We start from the raw sequence: 20,937 nt of genomic DNA, 5'->3' as shown, positions 1-20,937 counted from the left end.
AAAGCAACAATAAACCCTCTGCTTCCGTGACCTCGCCTCAATGATACATCTGAGCGTCAGAATGTGGTCCATGGTTCCATGATCACGTCGGAATCGGGCCTGTCATGCTGCTCTGAGTCCTCGACACTCTGCAAGTCTGCTAACCTCGTAGTCAAGTACTGATGCATAAATCTTGGACATGACATGTCCAATCATAATGGTCTTGTAGTTCTCCGAGCTCATGGGATCCCCTGCCTTGTGGATGGGTGAGATAGTGTTAATGGTCCAAGTGTGTGGACATCCCAAACAAACCGCTTCATTAAAAAGCTTTGCTAAGATCGGGGCTGGGAGGTTAATCCCATATGCAATGAACTCAGTGCATAGTCCCTCATGATCCTTCGCTCGGCCATTATGAAGTTTCATTACAGCATCCTTTACCCCTCCTCTAGTGAAGAGGGTGCAGGATGTGGGATGAGGATGTGTGAGAGACTAGGGACTGGCTGATTTGGGATGTCATAAAGTGTGCATGCATAATCAAACCAGATCTGGGTGTCCGTGAGTGGCGGAGGGGACCGTCCTTCTAGAAATCTCCGCCGAAGTCCTTAGAGTTGTTACTAAACAAAATGTTCAGTAGCTCCTCCTCGTTTCGATGAACGAAGTCTAGTTTCTTCCTCCGTACCAGTCTACGGTATTCACGCAGCGTATCTGGTGCGCTCGGAAGACTGTTTTTGGTTTCGAATCTGAGTTGACGACGTAAGGCCTTACACTCATCATCATACCAACTATTACAGGGTACGGTTCCAGGGGGTGGTGGACGGGTGGAGCGGGTGGTGTGGGGAAAAGTGTGAATGGCAGCCTCGTGTAGTGAGCGGGTGACAAGGGCAGCACAAGCCTCTAAAAGGAGTATGAAGTCAATATAAGCGACAAGTATGTACAGACGGCCAGAGTAAGAAGGTGAGTGATCCCGATGAAAGCGTATATCGTGGTAGGTGGAGTAAGCACTGAGTGGGGTGGAAGGTGCTATGCGAAGGGAGGTGGAGATGCGAAAGAAAAGGTATGTATGATCAGCCCCTGGGGGGAGAGGTGCTACAGTGAAGTCAGTAATGCGAGATGTGAAGACAGGGGATCCCATGATGTAATCAACAACACTGGCGCCCCCCCCATGTGGAAAGCATGTGAAACCACATGAAGAGGGCCATATGTCAAGACCATTATAGATAATGAGATCATGTATCCTGCCTAGGTCTAATAGGGCCTGCCCATAGGATGAGAATGGACCTCACCTATCAGCCGAAACCCGTAGCATACCTGCCTCCTTAAGGTCAACATCTGCCAGTAGAGTGGAATCATCTCTGAACTCAAGAAGTGGTACCTGACGGGCCCTTGTCCTCGCGTTGAAGTCCCCCACTAGAAGGACTTCTTCGCGGCTAGAAAAGTCAACGATGGACTGATAAAGGGCAGCAAATGGGGATGTCTCATCATCACCTCGAATATCTCTGGCAAAGTGGGAGGTCTCCGGGGGGAAGTAGCAAACTGCGACAAACAGATCTTGGCTGTCCATGTGTTGTATCCGGATCCAAAGAAATCTGGAATGTGTATCTCTCTGCTCTACTAAAATGATCCCCCGAAGTGTGGATCTAAAAAGAGGAGAAGAAGAGACGGAGAGGAGGAGGAGATGTGGCAAGGGGGGACGGAGAAGGCGGGGGGGAAGGGGGCGGAGAAGGGAGGCAGGAAAGGAGCGGGAACAAGCGGGGTGGAGAAAGCAGCAAGGTAGAGGCACAGAGAGGGCGGGAAGGAGGCAGAGGGGGAGGCGGGGGAGGAGGAGATGGAGGCGGGGGTGGAGACGGAGATGGAGACAGGGAGGGAGGTGAATGCGGGAGGAGGCGGAATGGCGGTGAAGTGGAGGCAGGGAGGGAGAAGGAGGTGGAGGTGGGATGCTGGTGGGGGAGAAGGCGGAGGCGAGGGATGGCAAAAGGGCAGAGAGGTGGAGAGGAGTAGGGGTAGAGGAAGAGGCGGAAGGGCGGAGGGAAAAGGCGGGCAGGACAGACAGCGAGAGCAGCCAGGAGCGGGAGCAACAGTTCCTCCCAGCACCCAAGAGGCAGTGGTGTCGTAGATTGAAATCTGTACATAAGCATAAAAGGTTTGAAACCTGTACTTGAATGCTTTGCACTATTATAAGCAAATTCAATCATGGGTAAGTATTCTTCCCATGAAGACTGCCTCTTGGAAACATGTGCATGAAGCATATCTTCCAAAACTTGGTTTACTACTTTTGCCTGGCCATCATACTGTGCATTTTCAAAGGAACCAAACTAAGAGTGGTATCTAACTTTTCAAACACAATGGAATGGTTGATTGAGTAGGTAAGAATCAAGCCATCTTTGTCATTGATCTTTTGCCGCCTATATCTTAGGTGGTACAATCCTTGAGTCTTGGTCAACCATGGACCTCTACCATCCTGGACCTTTTGCCAATAAGGACTGAAATGACTATTAGTCACGCAAAGCCAAGGATTGAAATAGATCAAAGGATATCTCTATAAATGGCATAGCATTTACCATCTTAATTCGATTGAGAGCATCTGCTGTGCTATTTAAGGAACCCTTCCGAAACTGGATTTCAAAATCAAAACCTTGCATGAACTCTACCCATCTAGCCTTTCTTCCCCTCAAATCCGTCCCATACACACATACTTGATTGACTGATGATCAGTCAATGTGGAACTATACAGATAGTGTCTCCAAACCTTAAGAACATACACCACTACATAAAGTTCCTTTTCCAATGTCGGACAACAATATTAGGTGTCATCTAGCTCTTTTACTCTCAAAAGCAACTAGTCTACCCTCTTGGAATAATGCATCCCCAATCGCATAATCACTCACATGGGCCTCCAATACATAAGGCTGGGTAGGATCGGGTAGCGCTAGAAGAGGAGCTTCCTTGACACAAACTTTCAATGTGTCAAAAGCCTTGTTCAACTCTTCATTCCAAGTGATAGGCTGGCTCGATCGACATCCACAACCTTTCAATATGTTGGTCAATGGTACCTTGATTTAGAATAATCATGTACGATTTCCTTAAAAAACATAGTAAACCCTAGGATAGAACGAAGTTGTTTCACAGTCTAAGGTATTGGCCAATCCAAACCTTTTGAATAAGATCTAGATCAATGCTAACACCTTCCCTAGAAATCCTGTGTGCTAAGTAAATAATCTCTTTCATTACGAAGTCACATTTACTCATCCTGGCATACAATTGATTCTGTCTAAGTAAAACTAAGACAATCCAAAGATCGCTAAGGTGATCCTCTAATGTAAACCAAGATATCATCCAAGAACACAATGACAAACTTGCCCAAATAATCTCGGAACAAGTCATTCATCATTTGTTGGAAGGTCACGGGAGCATTGGTTAAACCAAAAGGTAATATGAGAAACTCGTAATGACCATAAGGCTGTCCTTTCTTGATAACGAGTACGCAAACCAATCTTAATGAAATACTTGGCTCCTACCAATTTGTTGGTTAAGTCATCAGATCTAGGGTGAGAATACTTATTCTAAATTGTCACTTTATTCAATCATTTATAACCAACACACATTCTCCATGTATTATCTTTTTTCTTTCTTAATAAGACATGGGCACGGTAAGGTGATTTACTTGGGCGCATATAACCCATCTTCAAATAGTCCTGCAGCTGTCTAGGTAACTCAGCCTCCTCTAATTGGCTTATCTTATCAAGCGGAATACCTATAACTGAAGACGAGGGACTTAAGTCTATGCAATGGTCTACCGCCCTTTCTAATGGTAAATCTTCCGGTAGCTGGGCTGGAAATAGATCATTAAATTCAGTCAACAACTTTAATTCCGTTTGTTCAAACACTTTTCATTCATTCTTGTTGTGAACCGAAACAACAAATGAAGAAGGTGGAATCCAGACACACTTGAACACGTCATATGGAGTTGTTTTCAATATATTTGGTAGTTGCATCGCTAATACAAAGGGTCCTTGGGAGGGATGAACATCATCACACTAGAAAGATACACATGTACCTCTATGTAAAAAAAAGGGAGTATGATCTTTCCAACCAATCTGGATAGTGTGGGTTTTAAACCACTCTATCCCCAAGAGTAAGTCTACACGATCTAAGTGCATAACATAGCACATCAAAACATCATCATAGGCGGGAATGTTGATTAGAAGGTTCTCAACTTTGCGATCCCAAAACTGCTTTTCGGCTAGAAGATGCACCGCGTGGGTGTAATCACTAGGTGCGTGGGCAGCCCCAACTTCTGCACAAGTTTGTAGTTCACAAAATTGTGGGAGTTGCCCGGATCAAAGAGAATGTGTACTTGTTGATCCCTCAATTCTCATAGCCTCAGAAAAGATCATGGGGCCAAACAATTTATGATTAAAAGTGCAATTACAAAGAATAGGGCAAGTAATGAGATTTACTCAAATACTTGTCAAAGAAGTCAGATTAGCAGCTTTAGACTTCCCACCCTGACCCGGTTTCGGTTTTGGTCCTGGTCCCTGCGGAGAACCCTTCTTTTTCGGATAGTCCGACTTGCTATGACCCCGTTCCTCACAGAGAAAATAGCGTCCCTCTTCCTTGAGACGTACAATGCGTAGAAATCGGTCTCGATTGCCCTTTGTTGAATTCAACTTCTTCTTGAAAGGGCTATCCTCAAACTTGTCCTCCCCAGTGCCAGAAGAGGGCTAGAAGAACTTGCATCTGTATCTGAAGTGGTTGGCCGCTTTGATGAGGTCATAGTATCATCATAGATGCGCACATATCCTATGCCCTCTTGCAAAGTGCTCTTATTATTCTTGACCTGAAGCTTATAGGAATCAGGTAATCCGTCGACAAAGAATCCCAACATATGAACAAAGTGACGGGATCCATCTTGGTTGCAACCTGTAGGTCTTGAATTTCTGTAGATAATTCTAAAAAAGTAAGCTTTTGCAGAAAAGTTGTTAAAGGAGCTCTAGAAGTCCCACAGGAATAGAAAAATCACTCGCTTTTTCTAGCTTTTTATTCATGGTGGGATTGCAGTGAACCTATGGAGATCCAGATTCAGGGCTGATCGTACTTGCCTTTGTTGTCATGCTGATGTGGAGACTATTCAGCATCGTTTATGGGATTGTAGACAGGCAGGGGTTATATGGAAGGGGGTTGCCAGGATTTTTAGTTCTTTTGCACATTCTCCGTTCTTCATGGCTTGGGGCTCAGTTGCTTGGCTTTCCCTTTCGGGGCCTCAAGTCTTCCTTGAGAGGCATGACTCATCATGGGCTATAGCTATCAGACGAACACTTGATTGACCCATGTTCCCTAGACGATGTTCTTGCCTTATCCTTTAGGGTTGTGCATACCTCGGTGGACTTTTCTTGGGAGATACTAGCGAGTATATCAGCGTGGCATATATGGAGAGCCAAGTGCACACAGGCATTGGATGGATCCCAGGTTTACCCCTCATACTATGGCCAGTATATGGACATACACTATACAGACATTGATGGCCTTCTGGACCAGCATTCAGGGGTCTTCTCGAGCAGCTTCTGCCAGGAGGGCTGCTTAGGGAATGGAGGGACCCCCCCCTTCTTCTCCGATTCTTCCACAGGGTTGAGATGGCATTTTCAGCCTCAACCTTGAGGAGTTTTTTTTCATGCATGCCATGATGTATTACTACGAGACTTGCTCTGGTGGGGTCCTCAAAAGCCACTTTTTTTTCCTAAAGCTTTCCCAAAAAGCTACTGCTTTCCTTTCCAAAAAACACTAGTTTTCTTCCAAAGCCAATTGCTTTTTGGAAAACTCAGCTTTTTGGAGGCAGTCCCCTAAAGCTGTGAAAAGTTTTTGCTTTTTTCAAGGACTCTCAGCCAGATTTGGCCCAAAAAGCAGGGATTATTCTGCAATTCAGTCTGCTCCCCCAATTCGCATCCGTAACTCAGTTTACACTCACTTCCCAGGGTGAATCGAAGCACTACCACTCCATGTGTGGCAAATGAACCTCAAGTCGCCTTCCAAAAGCTGGAATTCACACGCCTACAACAATTCACCTTCCCTCTAGCAGCCTTGGATCAGATTTCCTAAATGATTTCAAGCTCCTGTACTCCTTTCCTACGTTTCTTTGCAGATTTCAACTCAAAAATGAAATTTCCACCTTTCTACTGAAAAAACGAAATTTCCACCTTCCCTGTTCGTGGTGATCTTGCATTGAATCCACCTTCTCTACTCAAAAATAAAAATTCCCCTCGATTCTAATAGACAAATTTAGTGTGCTTATGGAAGGATGAGTTTGGGAATGTTCCTGGATTCATCTAGGTATATGCTTGTGGAAGGGTGAGCAAGATGCGAATTTCCTGCATACCTGGAGGAGACCCTGGCCCACGATTCCTTCTCTACAGAAACTCGACTTTCCGGAGTGGCTCTGATACCAACTGACATGATCCCAAGGCTCTTGAAAACCTGGAGCTGCAAAACAAGCACAGAGTCTACGAGGAAAAGACTCGAGAAACTGGGATGTCCCCTTCGAGCTACGAGCTGAGCTATTGGCACATCTCCCAACCAGATTCCAACTAGCCTGGCATCCCATACCACCAGATGGCGGCCATGGGCCTTGGATCAGCTGTTGGGTATTGGGCTATGCTAGGAAGCAGGTGCGCATCTGCAACATGATCCAGGATCTAGACAGGAGGCAAGGAAGAGTTGTGCTTGCTCTAACTTGCGCCATTGAAAAGTGAACCCCTGGGATCCTTATATAGGCTCGAGCCCAGTGCACTAAAAATAGCAAAAACCCTAATTCGAACCCTAATCTATGTGTGCCTTTCCAAGTCAACCTGAGAATCGCCTGCCTAGCCCCAAGCCTCCCTAGGCTTCTTGAGCTAGTCTTGTTCACCTAAAACACCTGTCAGATATGGTCCATGCACATGACACCGGAACTCTCACCTGTATGGGTTTCCCTCTGTGGATCGTGTGCGTGCAGACACACACATTCATGAAAGACTGAGCAAGAGGATGGGTTAGAGGAGGTACAAAATATTGTTCCTCCAAGGTTCAAATATGTTGTTACAACCAGGGGCATTCTGTAACCAGGCATTCCGTAACCAGGGGCATTCACATTGCATAGCTGCCCTAAAACAGCCCCAAATCCCGTTTTGCACTGATGTATGTAACATACACCCAGCTAGAATATTGTTACCACCAATTTTAGAACCAACGATAACAGAACACAATTGGAAATTCGTAACAAGAGAGCGTGGAAGTGTTCAATACATTAGTTATCATCCCATGTATTACAATGTTGTCAATATGTACACCAATAGTCTTTCTAGAAGACAAATTTGGTAGGTCCAGTTTGTATGAGCTTGAGTAAAATAGTATGAAAATCAAGGAGGGATGCCAGAAATTAGTCAGTTAGATTCTTTAAAAATAATTCTAAGATATTGTTGCCCTTTTTTGTCTTTCTGCAATGAAATATAAAGCACGTTTCAAACCCATGTTCATGTAAGCTTTATGGAAGCAATTGTTTAGTCCACTCACATTCAAGGCCTTAATCAATTTTGCTTGGATGGCTGCTTTTGCTAATATTCATGCAGTATAAAACAATAATACTGTTATGTAGGTATTTTTCCATTTTCCGGCTTTCTTTATTTTACAACACATACTATTATTACTCTCATATCTTTTAATTTTCATTGAGGTAAATCCCTCCCCCTCTCCTGAAAAATGATTGGGAGATTATTCTTTCAACTAAATCGTTTTGTGTTGGCAGGATCCAGTTTGTGGACAGGCACATTGCGCACTGGCTGCTTTCTGGGGGAAGAAGCTTAAGAAGGAGAGTTTGACAGCTTATCAAGTGAGTCATATTTTCATTTGTTTCTGCATTCAAATATTTATCTGGAGGTATATAACTCTTTATAGAGGTCTGCATGCATGTTTGAGTAAACATGAAACCCAGAGGTTGTGCGATAAGTGGCTTGCACTTGCTGAATTTTGCTACAACAGCACCCATACACCGCCTCAAAAGGGCTCATGCCAAATTCAAAAGGGCTTTTGAGGCAATGTATGGGTGCAAAGTCGGAATGCCTTCCTCAATCGCAAACGTGGCTGTGACAAAGCAGCAAGCACGATATGACTTCGAGAGGATGGAAGCTCTTCTAAAATTGGTTAAAGAGATTATTCAAGATGCCCAAGCCAAGCAAACAAATTGTGGATGAACGTAGGAGATACTTGGTTTTTGAGGAAGGAAATTATGTGCATTTACGTCTCCACAAGAATGGTTATGCTTCATTGAAGGGTAATACCAACACAAAGCTTGCTCATCGGTATTATGGCCCTTACAAGATCATCCTCAAGATAGGGGAGGTAACATATCAATTTGGAGCTACCGAGCACCTCCAAGATCCACAATGTGTTCATGTGTCTTTGCTGAAACCACACGTGGGCCGGCTTGTGCACATACTTCCAGAGCTACCACATATGAATGAGGAGGGTCATATCCTTTATGTCCCCGAGCGCATTGTGCGGTTCAGAGATCGCGTACTCCGCAACAAGGCATACATGAGTATCTCCTCAGATGGAAAGTACCTCATCTTTATTAGAATTGACTTCGGACAAAGAATGGTGAAGTTAGTTAACCAGGAATAAGTTTTATTGTTTTACTTTTGCCCTAGATTGGTAAAAAGAGAACTGTGAGGATGCCCACAAGGGACTAGAAATAGTCCAAGAACTAGGAATGCATGCATTTCGCTAACCTGTAATGGGCAGGTAGCCAATTTCAATACTATATTTTTTCCACTAGAGTCTCCTAAGAAAATAAAGAGTAATCTTTATTAGAATTGACTTCGGACAAAGAATGGTGAAGTTTGTTAACCAAGAATAAGTTTTATTGTTTTACTTTTGCCCTACATTGGTAAAAAGAGAACTGTGAGGATGCCCACAAGGGACTAGAAATAGTCCAAGAACTAGGAATGCATGCATTTCGCTAACCTGTAATGGGCAGGTAGCCAATTTCAATACTATATTTTTTCCACTAGAGTCTCTTATTGCCTGTTCACCATTTGGGAGTTCTTCCAAGAAAATAAAGAGTAATCTTTATTAGAATTGACTTCGGTCAAAGAATGGTGAAGTTGGTTAACCAGGAATAAGTTTTATTGTTTCACTTTTGCTCTGCATTGGTAAAAAGAGAACTGTGGGGACGTCCACAAGGAACTAGAAATAGTCCAAGAATTAGGAATGCATGCATTTCGCTAACCTCTAATGGATTAAAGGCCTCTGGCCTCCCAGATGTATTCAAAATTGTACTCAGTTCTATGCTCTTTCAAGAGCCAATTGTACAAAGATTATTCTATTGCAATAAAGACCTTTGGGGGGGTCCAGTCCTTATTTCTCGGCCCTAGTGTTGTGTTTTGCTCCTCACCCTTCTCTCCCAGCACTCTATCTAATTGGCGAATTCAACTTCCACAGCTCCAACACGTACCATATGGCAAGTAATTCCATTGAGCGCAATCTAACTTTTTGTTTTTAAAAGCTATTGGTCGACCCTTTTGTAATGTACACCTTGAACAACAAAATTATTGACATTTGTTTCAACCACGAATGGTTCATTTCCAGTACCTTTAAGACAGGAGGTGCAGCTATAGCTACTTTTAACTTTTCAAAACTCTTCCTTCATCTCATATGAAGATGCTTCCCTTCCCCTTAAGCTGAACCATCATCGGAACAACTATCTTACTAGATTGTTGGATGAATCTCATCTAAAATCTAGACAAACCTACGATATCGGCCGCTTCCTTTTTAGGATCCATGCAAATCTATAGGATATAATATGTCCCAAGTAGTGTAGTTCTTTTACATAGAATTCACACTTGGATTCTTTAGCAAAAAGAGAGTTGTTTCTAAGCGATTGGAACACTTTTCTTAAATGTTATAAATGTTTTTTTAAAAAAACTATAGATAAGGATATACTACATCAAATTTTTCTAAATATGTGTTACCACCCAAAACCTGCATACCAAAATTGAAATCTGACTTGGAATCACGGGTGCTGGCACAGTTATGTTCCACCCAGCCAATTCCCTACTGTAGCAAGCTCAAAAGATACGTAAGACGAAGTTTTCGCATGCTACACACAGAGCCCACATATCCCTAAATGGATCTAGTCCGCCACATGTCATCATTTGAGGGCATCATCTAAATGCATCATTTTACCTCTCTCTTGGGATATCATTTAATTCACTCGTCCCTTGGCACATTTAATGCATTTAGGCCCCTTAGAATTAGATCCACCAAGTCTTGTGTCATGTCACCCTCACCAAGGACCTTGACATTGAGTCTTTTAACCATTTTCATTCACCACAATAAATATGTTAGAATGCTTTCTATCATTGTAGGCAAACTCTAACAATGGCAACCACTTGTTCCATGTATGCTGCTTCAATGACACATATGCTCTTAGCATATCTTCTAAACTTTAGTTGACTCTCTCTGTCTGACCATTCGTCTCGGGATGATCCCCACTACTCATTCCTAACTCAGTCCGTAATGCATCAAATACCGCGGTCCAAGGAACTTTCTAGTCAGAATAAAGTGAGCCATCTTGGTTAGACGGTCAACCACCACAAGGATAGAATCATATCCACCTTGTGTCATAGGCCGATCAACAATAAAATCCATGGAAATGCTCTCCCATTTGCTTGATGGTATTTCCAATGGCTGCAACAAGCCAGGTGGCTTCACTTGCTCTACTTTGCTTACCTGACACGAGAAACGCCGTGTCACATATTCATGAATATGTTCTTTTATTTTTTGCCAAAAGAAATCTTGCTTCACGAGATCATACGTTTTCTTGACTCTTGGATGTCCCGCGCATGGGCTATCATGGCATTGTTAAATGACTCTCTGCCTGAGATCATTCTGATTAGGTACTACTACCTTGCTATTTCTTTTCTCCATACCATCTCTTATGGTATATCTTGCATAAGTTTGGCCTTTTTTGGATGCCAAGTCACCCTTTTCCTCGGGTTTAAATACATGAGCCTTAGGCCAAAGGCTCTGGACGAACTCGTCGATCTTTTGAGTTTCTCTAATCTCAGTCATTAGAGCACTCTCTAATACCGTGAAACTCATATTATGCATAATGCGTGACAACGCATCAGCAACTTTATTATCCTTCCCTCTTTGGTACTGAATTTCCATATTAAACTCCTACATGAGTTCTGCCCACCTAGCTTGGCGGCCACTCAAGTCAGGTTGTTTATAAAATTACTTCAGAGTATGGTGATCGATGTCCACATAAAACTCTGAACCATACAAATAGTGTCTCCATGCTTTCAAAACATGAATTACAACGTACAACTCCTTATCATGAGTTGGCCAATTATGCTGAGAGGGAGAAAACTTCTTGCTTTCAAAGGCTACTGGCCTTCCCTCTTGAAGAAGAATTGCTCCTACTGCTATGCCGCTTGCATTGATTTCTAGGAAAAACGGTTTCTGGGGATCAACCGCAACACTGGCCCTGTGCCCACCGCTTTCTTTACGGTATGGAAACTTTCCAGTTGATTCTCTCCCCATACGAACTGTACCTTTTTTGAGGTCAACTCAGTCAAAGGCGCTACTATCTCGGAATATCCTATGATATGCCGTGGATAGAACTGAACAAACCCCAAGAATGATCACAACGCGGTCACATTTTGAGAAACTGGCAATGCAAGAATCACTGCCACTTTTTTTGGATCCATTTTCACCCCATCAAGTGTAATAATGAACTCTAAATATTCAAGCTTTCCTACACATAAATGAGTTTTCTTATTATTATATAGGATAGCTTTTCTCACTGCAGTGAACACCTCTGTTAGATGTTCATCATGCTCAGCAATACTCTTGATGTACACCAAGATATCGTCAATAAAATGTACTATGAACTTCCTAATAAACAAGCGTAGCGTATCGTTCATAAGCATGACGAATGTCGTTGGAGCATTAGTAAGCCCAAATGGCATTACTACAAACTCGTAATGACCAAACCTACTTCAGAAAGCAGTCTTATGCACGTCCTCGGCTCTTATTCGGATCTGACGGTAGCCACTCTTAAGATCGATCTTGCTAAACACTTTGGCTCCATGTAACGCATCGAGTAGATCGTCAATCCGAGCCATCGGATACCTGTACTTAATAGTAATTGCATGTCTGCCTTATCTAGCCCCAATAAATCTATGCTGTCATATTATCGTTCCAATTCCCATTCTGTGACCCATAACGCTCTGATACCAAATGTTACGACCCAAAACCTGCGTACCAAAACTGAAATCTGATTGGAATCACGGGTGCTAGCACAGTTATGTTCCACTCAGCCAATTCCCTACTGTAGCAAGCTCAAAAGATACGTAAGAAGAAGTTCCTGCATGCTACACATAGAGCCCACATATCCCTAGATGGATCTAGTCCGCCTCATGTCATCATTTGAGAGCATCACCTAAATGCATCATTTTATCCCTCTCTTGGGATATCATTTAATTCACTTGCCCCTTGGCATATTTAATGCATTTAGGTTCTTTAGCCTTAGATCCACCTAGTCTTGTGCCATGTCACCCTCACCAAGGACCTTGACATTGATTCCTTTAACCATTTTCATTCAGCACAATAAATATATGAGATAGGCCGACGGACCTTGATCGTGCGTACTCTGGGCTCTCTCCGTGTCGCACGTGGAGGTGTCCCTTGTCTGACCGCATCATGGTGGACAACCCTACTATTGATCCATGATGCTCTCATCTCATCGAGCTCGTCTCCCTCAGCTACACTGGCAGCTGACTCCGCTACATAGAAGTCCGTGATCTGTCGATGGTAACCTGTGGCATCAATGTCTCTGTCGGCGCATCTCAAGCAAGTAGGCCTAACACAGACCTGATCGTGAAAGTGTATCAACCGTGTGAGTGGACCAAAGCCATGTCCCTTTTGAAAGAGGCAGTGATATCGTCCTCGAATCTCATAGTAGACTGGGCAGACACATAGAAAATGCTCCTCCGTCTCGATCTCTGCCATCTGGCACAGTGTGCAAGTCCTCTACTCTTTGGGTATGCCCGCAGCTCTCCCTGCCTCAATTTGCAGCTGATGTGATGAGACTCATAACTGACCAGTGGCAATCCTCGGTGCATGTGACTCTCATGTCCTCAAGATACTGGGGTCTGATGACAAGACCATGCTCTGAGATCCTGAGGAAGTGATCATGGTAGAACTGGATCTTGGTGGAGAGCTTCTCTCCCCCTCAAGCCCTAGATGTATGGAGTTGGAGGAGGTTCAACTATATGATACGGTTGATCTCATCTCGTGGGATCATCTCGAGTGGTACATCCAGACTATACTAAACGGAGGGAAGTTTGTCCATCTGAATGCCGTGACTACCAAACCATGTGGATATCCATGCGTACCATGCCGTATCAACATGCGTACCATGCCGTATCAACACCGCTCTCTGCTAGTCGCCTAGAGGACTAAAGGGCAAACCTCGATAGTCTCCCCTGGGGTAAGGCCCAAACTCTGTGGAGGATTGTCACTGTCTAAAAGATGGCATCAACCTGGAGAGGGGTCATGGCGAACTCTGCCAGTTCAATCTGATGGGGGATTGAGGGTTTACTCCGAATCATTCTAGATCCCATGATCACCTATAGTCTCTCAAATCTCTTCCACTCCGTTGTTGAAATGTCACTCCTCTTGAAAGGTGCTGCGTACATGGTAGTCGGTCTCACCAGCGTATTAAAGAGCCAGCCCTTCATCGAGGATCCTGGAAGTGTGCTTGGAAGCATCGCCTCTGTAGTCGGGCCAGAGCACCCCATCCTCATGTGAGCCGTGCCGTACCCGCATAGATCATCGTGAAACCTAGTCTAATAAACACTATCCCCAAATATGTGTAGGACTGCACTATCTCCAGAGGCTCACTACAGTGTGTGAAACTATGGTGACGGGACACTGCTCACGAGGTGTTGAAGATTATAGCCTTGGTCTTCCCAAAGTTAACTGTCAAGGCCTCTAGATGTTCTGCAATCCCCCTGCTGAGGATGATATGAGGACTATGTCATCGGCATACAATAATATCTGCACCATCAAGTTAGCCAGGAGCGAACCCTCTCCGCCTAGTCAATCGACAAAAGAAGTGATCTTGTCAATATAGAGCCCGAAGAGAGTTGGTGATAGCGGACAACCTTGCTTAACTTCGATGGTGCTCTCAATCCAGTCTGATAAGCCTCCTGGGGCACGTATCCTCCCTCTGACAGACTCATGACCCCGCAAATAATAATATCTGGGAGTTGTAACTCCTATTACCTCCTGATCAGGTGAGAGCGTGGGACAGTGTCAAATGCCTTACGAAAATGTACGAAGCAAGTGTAGACATGCTGACGCCTCAACTTCGCCTCCTCAATAATAGCCCTTAGGGTGAAAATGTGATCTAGGGTGGAGTGTTGTCTCCGAAATCCTGCCTGTCCAAGTGCCCGTTGTCCGTGACCCTCTGTGTGACTGCTAATCTCCCTCTCTAGGACCGACTCATATCTTCGCCAAAGTGTGGCCAATCATAAGAGTACGATAGTTCCCAGTGTCCATGGGATCACCTATCTTGTGTATCGGTACTATGGTAGTGGTGCTCCAGGTAGGTGGGAAGCCATGGCATACGACATGATTGAACAGTTGTGCTAATATCGAGGTCAGGATCTCTTGCCCATGCGCAAAATGCTTAGTGCATAATCCCTCTCATGATCTGGTGATCGTCGGTTATGAAGCCAAAGGATAGCTCGTACATTCTGCGAAGTAAACAAATGACATGTAATGGGTTTGGGCATAGAGGACATATCAGGTGGTGCTTGACCTAGGACATCATATAGAGAGCAAGCATATGTGTGCTAGACTGCGGTATCTGTGATGGGAATGGGTGATTTCCCTTCTTATAAGAGTCCCCATCCCGTAATAGGATCTCCTCCGCGAAAGGAATTGATCACCTCATCCATCCTATGCATGAGGAAAGCCCGCTTCTTACGTTGTGTCACTCGACGTCAGATCCAGTGTGTCCCTGTCCCAGTGCTATCTCACGTGTAAGGTGGGCTCTCATCTCTCTGCACTCATCATCAAACCATGGATTTTGGAGCATCTTCCCATCTGAAACACGTGCAGATCGTGTCATGGGAAAGGATCTGGTGACAACATCCTGTATCACCGATATAGGAGTCTCTGATGCCTGTGCGAGGTCCATCCCATCACTAAGTAGTACTGGAAGCTCAGAAGTCAGGTGGCTCACGTACACCGGGTCAAGAGCACGATCAAAATGGATCTAAACATGAGTGGGTGGTGGGGGGGTCCTCCTAATGGCTAGCATGGCGATCGATATACAGAAAGTGAGATACGAGTGGTCGGCTCCGAGTGGAGGCAGTGGCACAATAAAATCATGTATCCGTGGGACTAGTGCCAGTGGACCGAGCAGGTAGTCTACCGTACTACCCCCTCCATGTGGGAAACAGGTGAGTCCGCCAGATGATGGTCATCTTCGGAGACCGTTGTATATGATCAGATCATGTATAGCACTCAGCTCGAGTGGTACTATGAGGGAATCCTCGTTGAAATCTAGCAGGCCCACTTGCTTGTTCCCAGTACGTGCATTGACGCCATCCTCAATTTGTTTTGCATACTCGTCCCATCGTTCAGACACCGTCATGTGCTGTCTCCCTCTCCTGCTGCATCTCATACTTCTTTTTCTATCCTCTCTCGAATGTTCACCCTATCATCTCTATAAACTGCCCATTTCCCCTCTTGTCCTGCAGCCATCACCTGTACCATTCCTTCTGTGTTCCTATTGTAGGAGTGTGAGATCTTCATCTAGAAAGATCTTGGTCCCCTTCAGTGCTGTCCGTGTACTCATAAGGGTGGATCTATCTATGTCTGTTCGCAGCTTTACAACCAAAGGCCTCGTTGGTGCATATGTTTTACCCACTCTCTAGGCTGATTCACAGGTGAGGTTTACTCCCATCTTGTCAAAGATAATTTTGGCATTTGACATGGGACTATCACCTAATGTTAGGCCTCTGACCAGCACATTCAAACTCTTGCTATCCCGTCATTTCTCTTCCTCAATTGTTTCAAAAATGAGCTCCCTTTTCTTTGATGTTGTGTCTTTCTTTAGTACATCTTTCCATGCAAGCATATCAGCTTTCCCTTTCGTGATTTGTTATGTGAACTCAGTGTAAGAAAATAATACGTCTGTGCTCAACAGATAACAAGATCCTGTACGCAAGAGAGAAAACAAGATAGTATGGAGATTAAAAAATTTGATTACTGTAGAACTGATACAATAGATGGCGCTGCCTCCCAACCGTGCGCTCCTGTGAAAGAAGCTTCGATGGCATGCTGGAAACAGTAGAAGACGGAGGCTGGATGCTAAGGAATCAAGGTTGCTGTAGCCAATGATAAAATGGGCTTCACGGGCTTGCTCTTATATAGCCACCAGTCGTAGTCGGTTAGGCTCAATTGGGTGACCGACCCAGTCCGCCCAAAACAGTCGACTGGGGATCGGTCCCGAAATAGGCCACTGACCATACGAAAGAACCGGTGCGCAAATCAGAGCAACTAACCTACGGTATCCATTCGGCCCAGAGCCATCCGGGATCATCTGAGGCTCCAAATGAGCCCCACAACCCGAGAGTGGGCTGTCCCGAAAAATGCTCCGTCTACCCTCAGTGCGGTTAGTCAAGGGATGCCTTCCCGCACTCGCATGTAGCCTAGTTGGCGGTGTGCCAACTCTATCTGAAGCCGTCTAGCCATCAGGCCACACATGGCCCCCATGTGGTGTCCAAACTAGGACCTACCGGATAACCGAGCTACTCAAATGCCTTCTCCTCATATGGGGGGCTTACAAGTAGAGTTAGCTGGTTCCCGCGTAGTTGCCCGAGAGTGGAGCATTGATATCTAACACTCAGCATGTTTTCCTTGTACCGTTGTTTGCAAAGCTTTTTGAGTTGTTCATTCTCTGATTTCAGCATATCAATGATCTTGTATCCTTCCTCTGACAACCCCTTCGCATTCTTGAGTTGCTGCATTTGCTCTTTAATGGTGTTTAGATCCTCGTTAAAAGGTAGCTGAAACTCCTCTTCTTCCCAATGAGCACTTGCCTTCAGTTTGTCATTCTCACTTTGGAGGGCATCAACATGGGCTACCAATGTCTCAAATTTTTAGGTCAAATTACTGTTTTTTTCATCTAGGGCACGAGTCATGTCATGCATCATTTTACCTTTCTCACATGTCCATTTGTTTTGCATCTCCTCTTGCCATTTCTTCATTTCATCTTGCATTTGGGCTCGAAGGTTTGAGAGCTCATCTTCTCTAGTCTCTCTCAGCTTCTTGCGTAGGCCTTCAATTTCTGTGTCTTGCATCTTACATATTTCCTTGAGTTTTGATATGCAAGCCTTGGCGCTCGGGTCTTCTATTTTCTCCGCCTTCGTCCAGATGAGGCTATACTTCCATCCTTATCACCCCTTGTTTTCTGGTCGGGTGAGCTCTCCTTTGTCCCCATAGTGGCAGCCTTTCTTGATCTGATAGTCATCAAAAAGTCTCCTTGGTGTAGATTGCGAGGGCTGAGGGGGGGGCTGGCTACCAAGCTCAGCCTTGGTGTTTTTCGCAGCCCAAGGCTGCTTCACAAGCAGCAAGCAGCTGCTTATGGGCCTCCGTGGCGGGCAATTGCGTAGCAATGGCGCAGCAGCAAGGGCGGGCAATGGCGCAGCAGCAATGGCGGGGCAGAGGTGCAGCAATGGAGCAAGCAGCAGCAGCACGGGGGAAGGGAGCCGCAGCAATGGAGGCATAGACAGGGCAGAGGCGCAAGCGGGCAGGCTGGCTGGGCGAACAGGCCCAAACCAGGTAAGCCTAGCATAGTGGGGAGCTGAGGCATGGCGGGGAGTTGGAGCAAGGCGGGGAGCTGGAGCGTGGTGTGGCGGAGCAGCCTTGCGAGGTAAGGCGTGGTGAGGAGGAGCAGCGAGGCAAGGAGGAGCAGCAAGGTGGGGAGGAGCAGCGAGGCGGGGAGAGAGAGAGAGAAAGAAAGAAAGAAAGAAAGTTTATTAAAGTCTTCGGGAGACCATGAAGGTCTATGAGACTAAAGATAACTGATACAATGAGCATAACGGTGGCGGTCTCAAAATGGGCCAGCCAACCGTTTCTACAAAAAAGAGGTTATGAAGGATGGTGTGTCTAGTCCTGATACAAAAAATATGTGTCTACCTCCAGATGATACAAAAAAGAAGGGGGGGGCACTAAAAAAGGGGCAGAGGGGGGAGATACAATATATATATGTGCAGGTGGTGATTGTCAGAGACCAATCATAGAGAAATGTTGAAGGCAATGGAATGAATGAAAGCTTCTTTGTATTACTTAGGAAAAAACTCTACGAAGAGGCAATACAACCTGGTCACTAGCCGAACTCAACACACCTACTAGTTAGAATAGCAATTGGAGGACCCTATCTATATCTAATCCATTCTCTTATATACAACTCCCTCTGACAAGGCATGGCATGTACCACTTGGTCCGTATTTACATTCGGCCGCACCTACCGTCAACGAGGTAGGTGCTTGTCCTACACCCTAGGCTAAGGCAACCTAACATCACTAATGACAGAAAGAAGAGAATGCAACTAATGAAACGAGAATAGGCTCAAATGAAGATCTCCCTTCTCCACAATACAAATCTCCTTCAAATACAAGTATGGCCCCTTCCCCAAGACCTCTCCACAACCCATCATATGTGGGATAACTCCTTCTAGGCCACATGGCACTCTCCTACTTAAACCCCATTTAGGCATTTCCTACTCCATTCTCCATAAGGCCTACAACAGTTTCCCCTGGCACTAAATCATTTACTGTTCCTCGTGAATGCACAACAATAGATGAGGGAACATGCCTCTGTCTCTATGGCATAAATACATGAAGTGCTGGGACAAGCCCCCAAGCTAGCATCATCAGAAAATAAATATAACCAATTGAATCTTTTCCATGCTGCAAGTTTCAAATGATCGTGCATACACCTGCATCCATGATGCACTAGCCATCAATGAACCAATACTATCTCATACTGCTGCATGACCTCTGGAAGCTAAAGAGCTTGGGTTTCTGCCACAGGCATTGGAACCAGGCTTATATGGTCGTGCAGGCTTTAAAGAAGGTCCCTTTCCACAAAAAGGAATTCTTAGTATAAGTTGATAGAAGGATTAATTCAAAAGTATAAGCAGCGAGCAGTGTGGTAAAGGAGCTACTACCATGCAAAGTCTCAGACCCCTTTCAATAGCTACGTTCTTTAATGTAGCCAGTAGGACTTAGCAGGCGGGAGGCATGTATCTAAGGAAGTGAGCAATCATGCAAAGTAAGCAGCAGCATGGAAGGCAAGCATCAGTGATTCACTGTAACTTAATGAAACTAAATTTGTCGGGATGGGAACAATGAACTTCCTGAGCAGAGCTTCTCAAACAATGGTGCTGTAATGCGGCCAGTATCAACAGTACTATTGAGTTAAGTCATTGGCATGGGCGCAAGTTCAAAGTTTGAAACTGCTGGACGCATGACAAGAAAAGGAGACATGGAGTTTTATGAAATCTTTTCCAAAGAAAGAAGCATGATTTGAATATTTAACACAAAACACAATAGACAAAGTGACTGTTTTCACTCGCTTACGAGATAAAAATCATTGCACAAGAAATAATTTTCCATTCACATTCATTATAATGTATGGCTGATTTCAAGCGTGCTGTACTAAAGATAGGATCTTCATCTATGCATCACAAGATATAAAAATGCATCACATGCTTACAAGATATTAAAATGATTACACAAGAAATAATTTTCCATTCACATTGGTTATAATGTATATCTGATTTCAAACGTGCTGTACTAAAGATAGGATCTTCAGTGTCGGTCACAATTTTGCGTGCAGTGCCCATGAATAAAAGGCTTGATATTCCTGATTTGCAAAAAAGTAAGAAACTGTCCTTGGAACTATCTAAAACTTTGTAATGAAAGATTATTTATACATATTTCTCTTTCATGAGCCAGGCATCCAGGCGAGGTGGAACAGTACATCTCAGAGTGGACTTTGAAGAAGGTCGTGTATATTTGCAAGGGGAGGCAGTCCTTGTGATGTCTGGTGTTTTGCTGAACAATTTGTGAGAGCTTTATGCACACTTAAAATATCCGATAAACTGCTACTTTGCTCTCCACCACACCATCCTGCTCTTTGTGCAGGTCTTCATGGTCTGGCATGTCAATGGAGATAATGTGAGGATGCCCTTTCTTGGAAAATGATTCTGACATCTGGTCTAATTGTAGTGTCTTGAGGTATACGAGCATACCATTTCCTGCATATGTGCTGTGGGATATGTTCTTGGGGACCCTCATGTTTGAATAAAAGGGTGCTCAGATCAAAGTGGTTTTTGAAGTTTCGATTTGAATTAGACCAAAGTAATGCATGGTGATACATCAAAGGTATTAATAGAGCATAGAAATTGCTACTTTTTGTCTCCAATTATTGTATCACCATGTGGTTCTAAAAGCTTCAGCTATTGTGTTAATCAGAATAGTGTTCTAAAGTCTCAAGACAGAAGGACATAGCAGCTAGGATGGAGTTGATGGTTTTCAACATTTTAGGGGACTATTGTGTATGATGTAAACTGCATGGTCTGCTATTTATTGCTGGATGAGTTTGGAGACCACACACGTGCACATGTGCGCTCTAGCATCTAGATGCATTAAACCTAACACCAGTTGCTTTTCTTGTGAGAAGCTCATTTTTTTTGGTAGTTGAATCCATTGTAACATGCTTCAGGCTTATGACTACTTTTTCCAATGCATGCTTGTGTCGTAACTGCTATTGGTAGAGGAAGGCTTCCCTACATGTTCGCATAACTGAACAAGAGACCATCGAACATGAAAGAGATCACAC

General features: G+C 44.5%; 1 protein-coding gene across 1 annotated transcript in view; it reads left to right on the top strand.

Moving 5' to 3' along the window:
- The window catches only part of LOC147882057 (uncharacterized), a 36,622-nt gene extending 16,112 nt beyond the window's left edge, over positions 1-20,510 (top strand). Inside the window, exons 5-6 of the mRNA XM_087401685.1 lie at positions 7,754-7,837; positions 20,052-20,510. Coding sequence (XP_087257811.1) covers positions 7,754-7,837; positions 20,052-20,165 — 198 coding nt within the window. The 3' untranslated portion in view covers positions 20,166-20,510. The remainder of the gene's footprint in view (positions 1-7,753; positions 7,838-20,051) is intronic.
- The last annotated feature ends 427 nt before the right edge of the window (positions 20,511-20,937 follow it).

This window comes from Dipteris shenzhenensis, chromosome 30, assembly GCF_047967505.1.
Source record: "Dipteris shenzhenensis isolate YYH24624 ecotype China chromosome 30, Dip_SZ_1.0, whole genome shotgun sequence".
NCBI lineage: Eukaryota > Viridiplantae > Streptophyta > Polypodiopsida > Gleicheniales > Dipteridaceae > Dipteris > Dipteris shenzhenensis.
The sequence above is the reverse complement of the archived record's forward strand: the minus strand, read 5'-3'. Positions and strand labels throughout refer to the sequence as shown.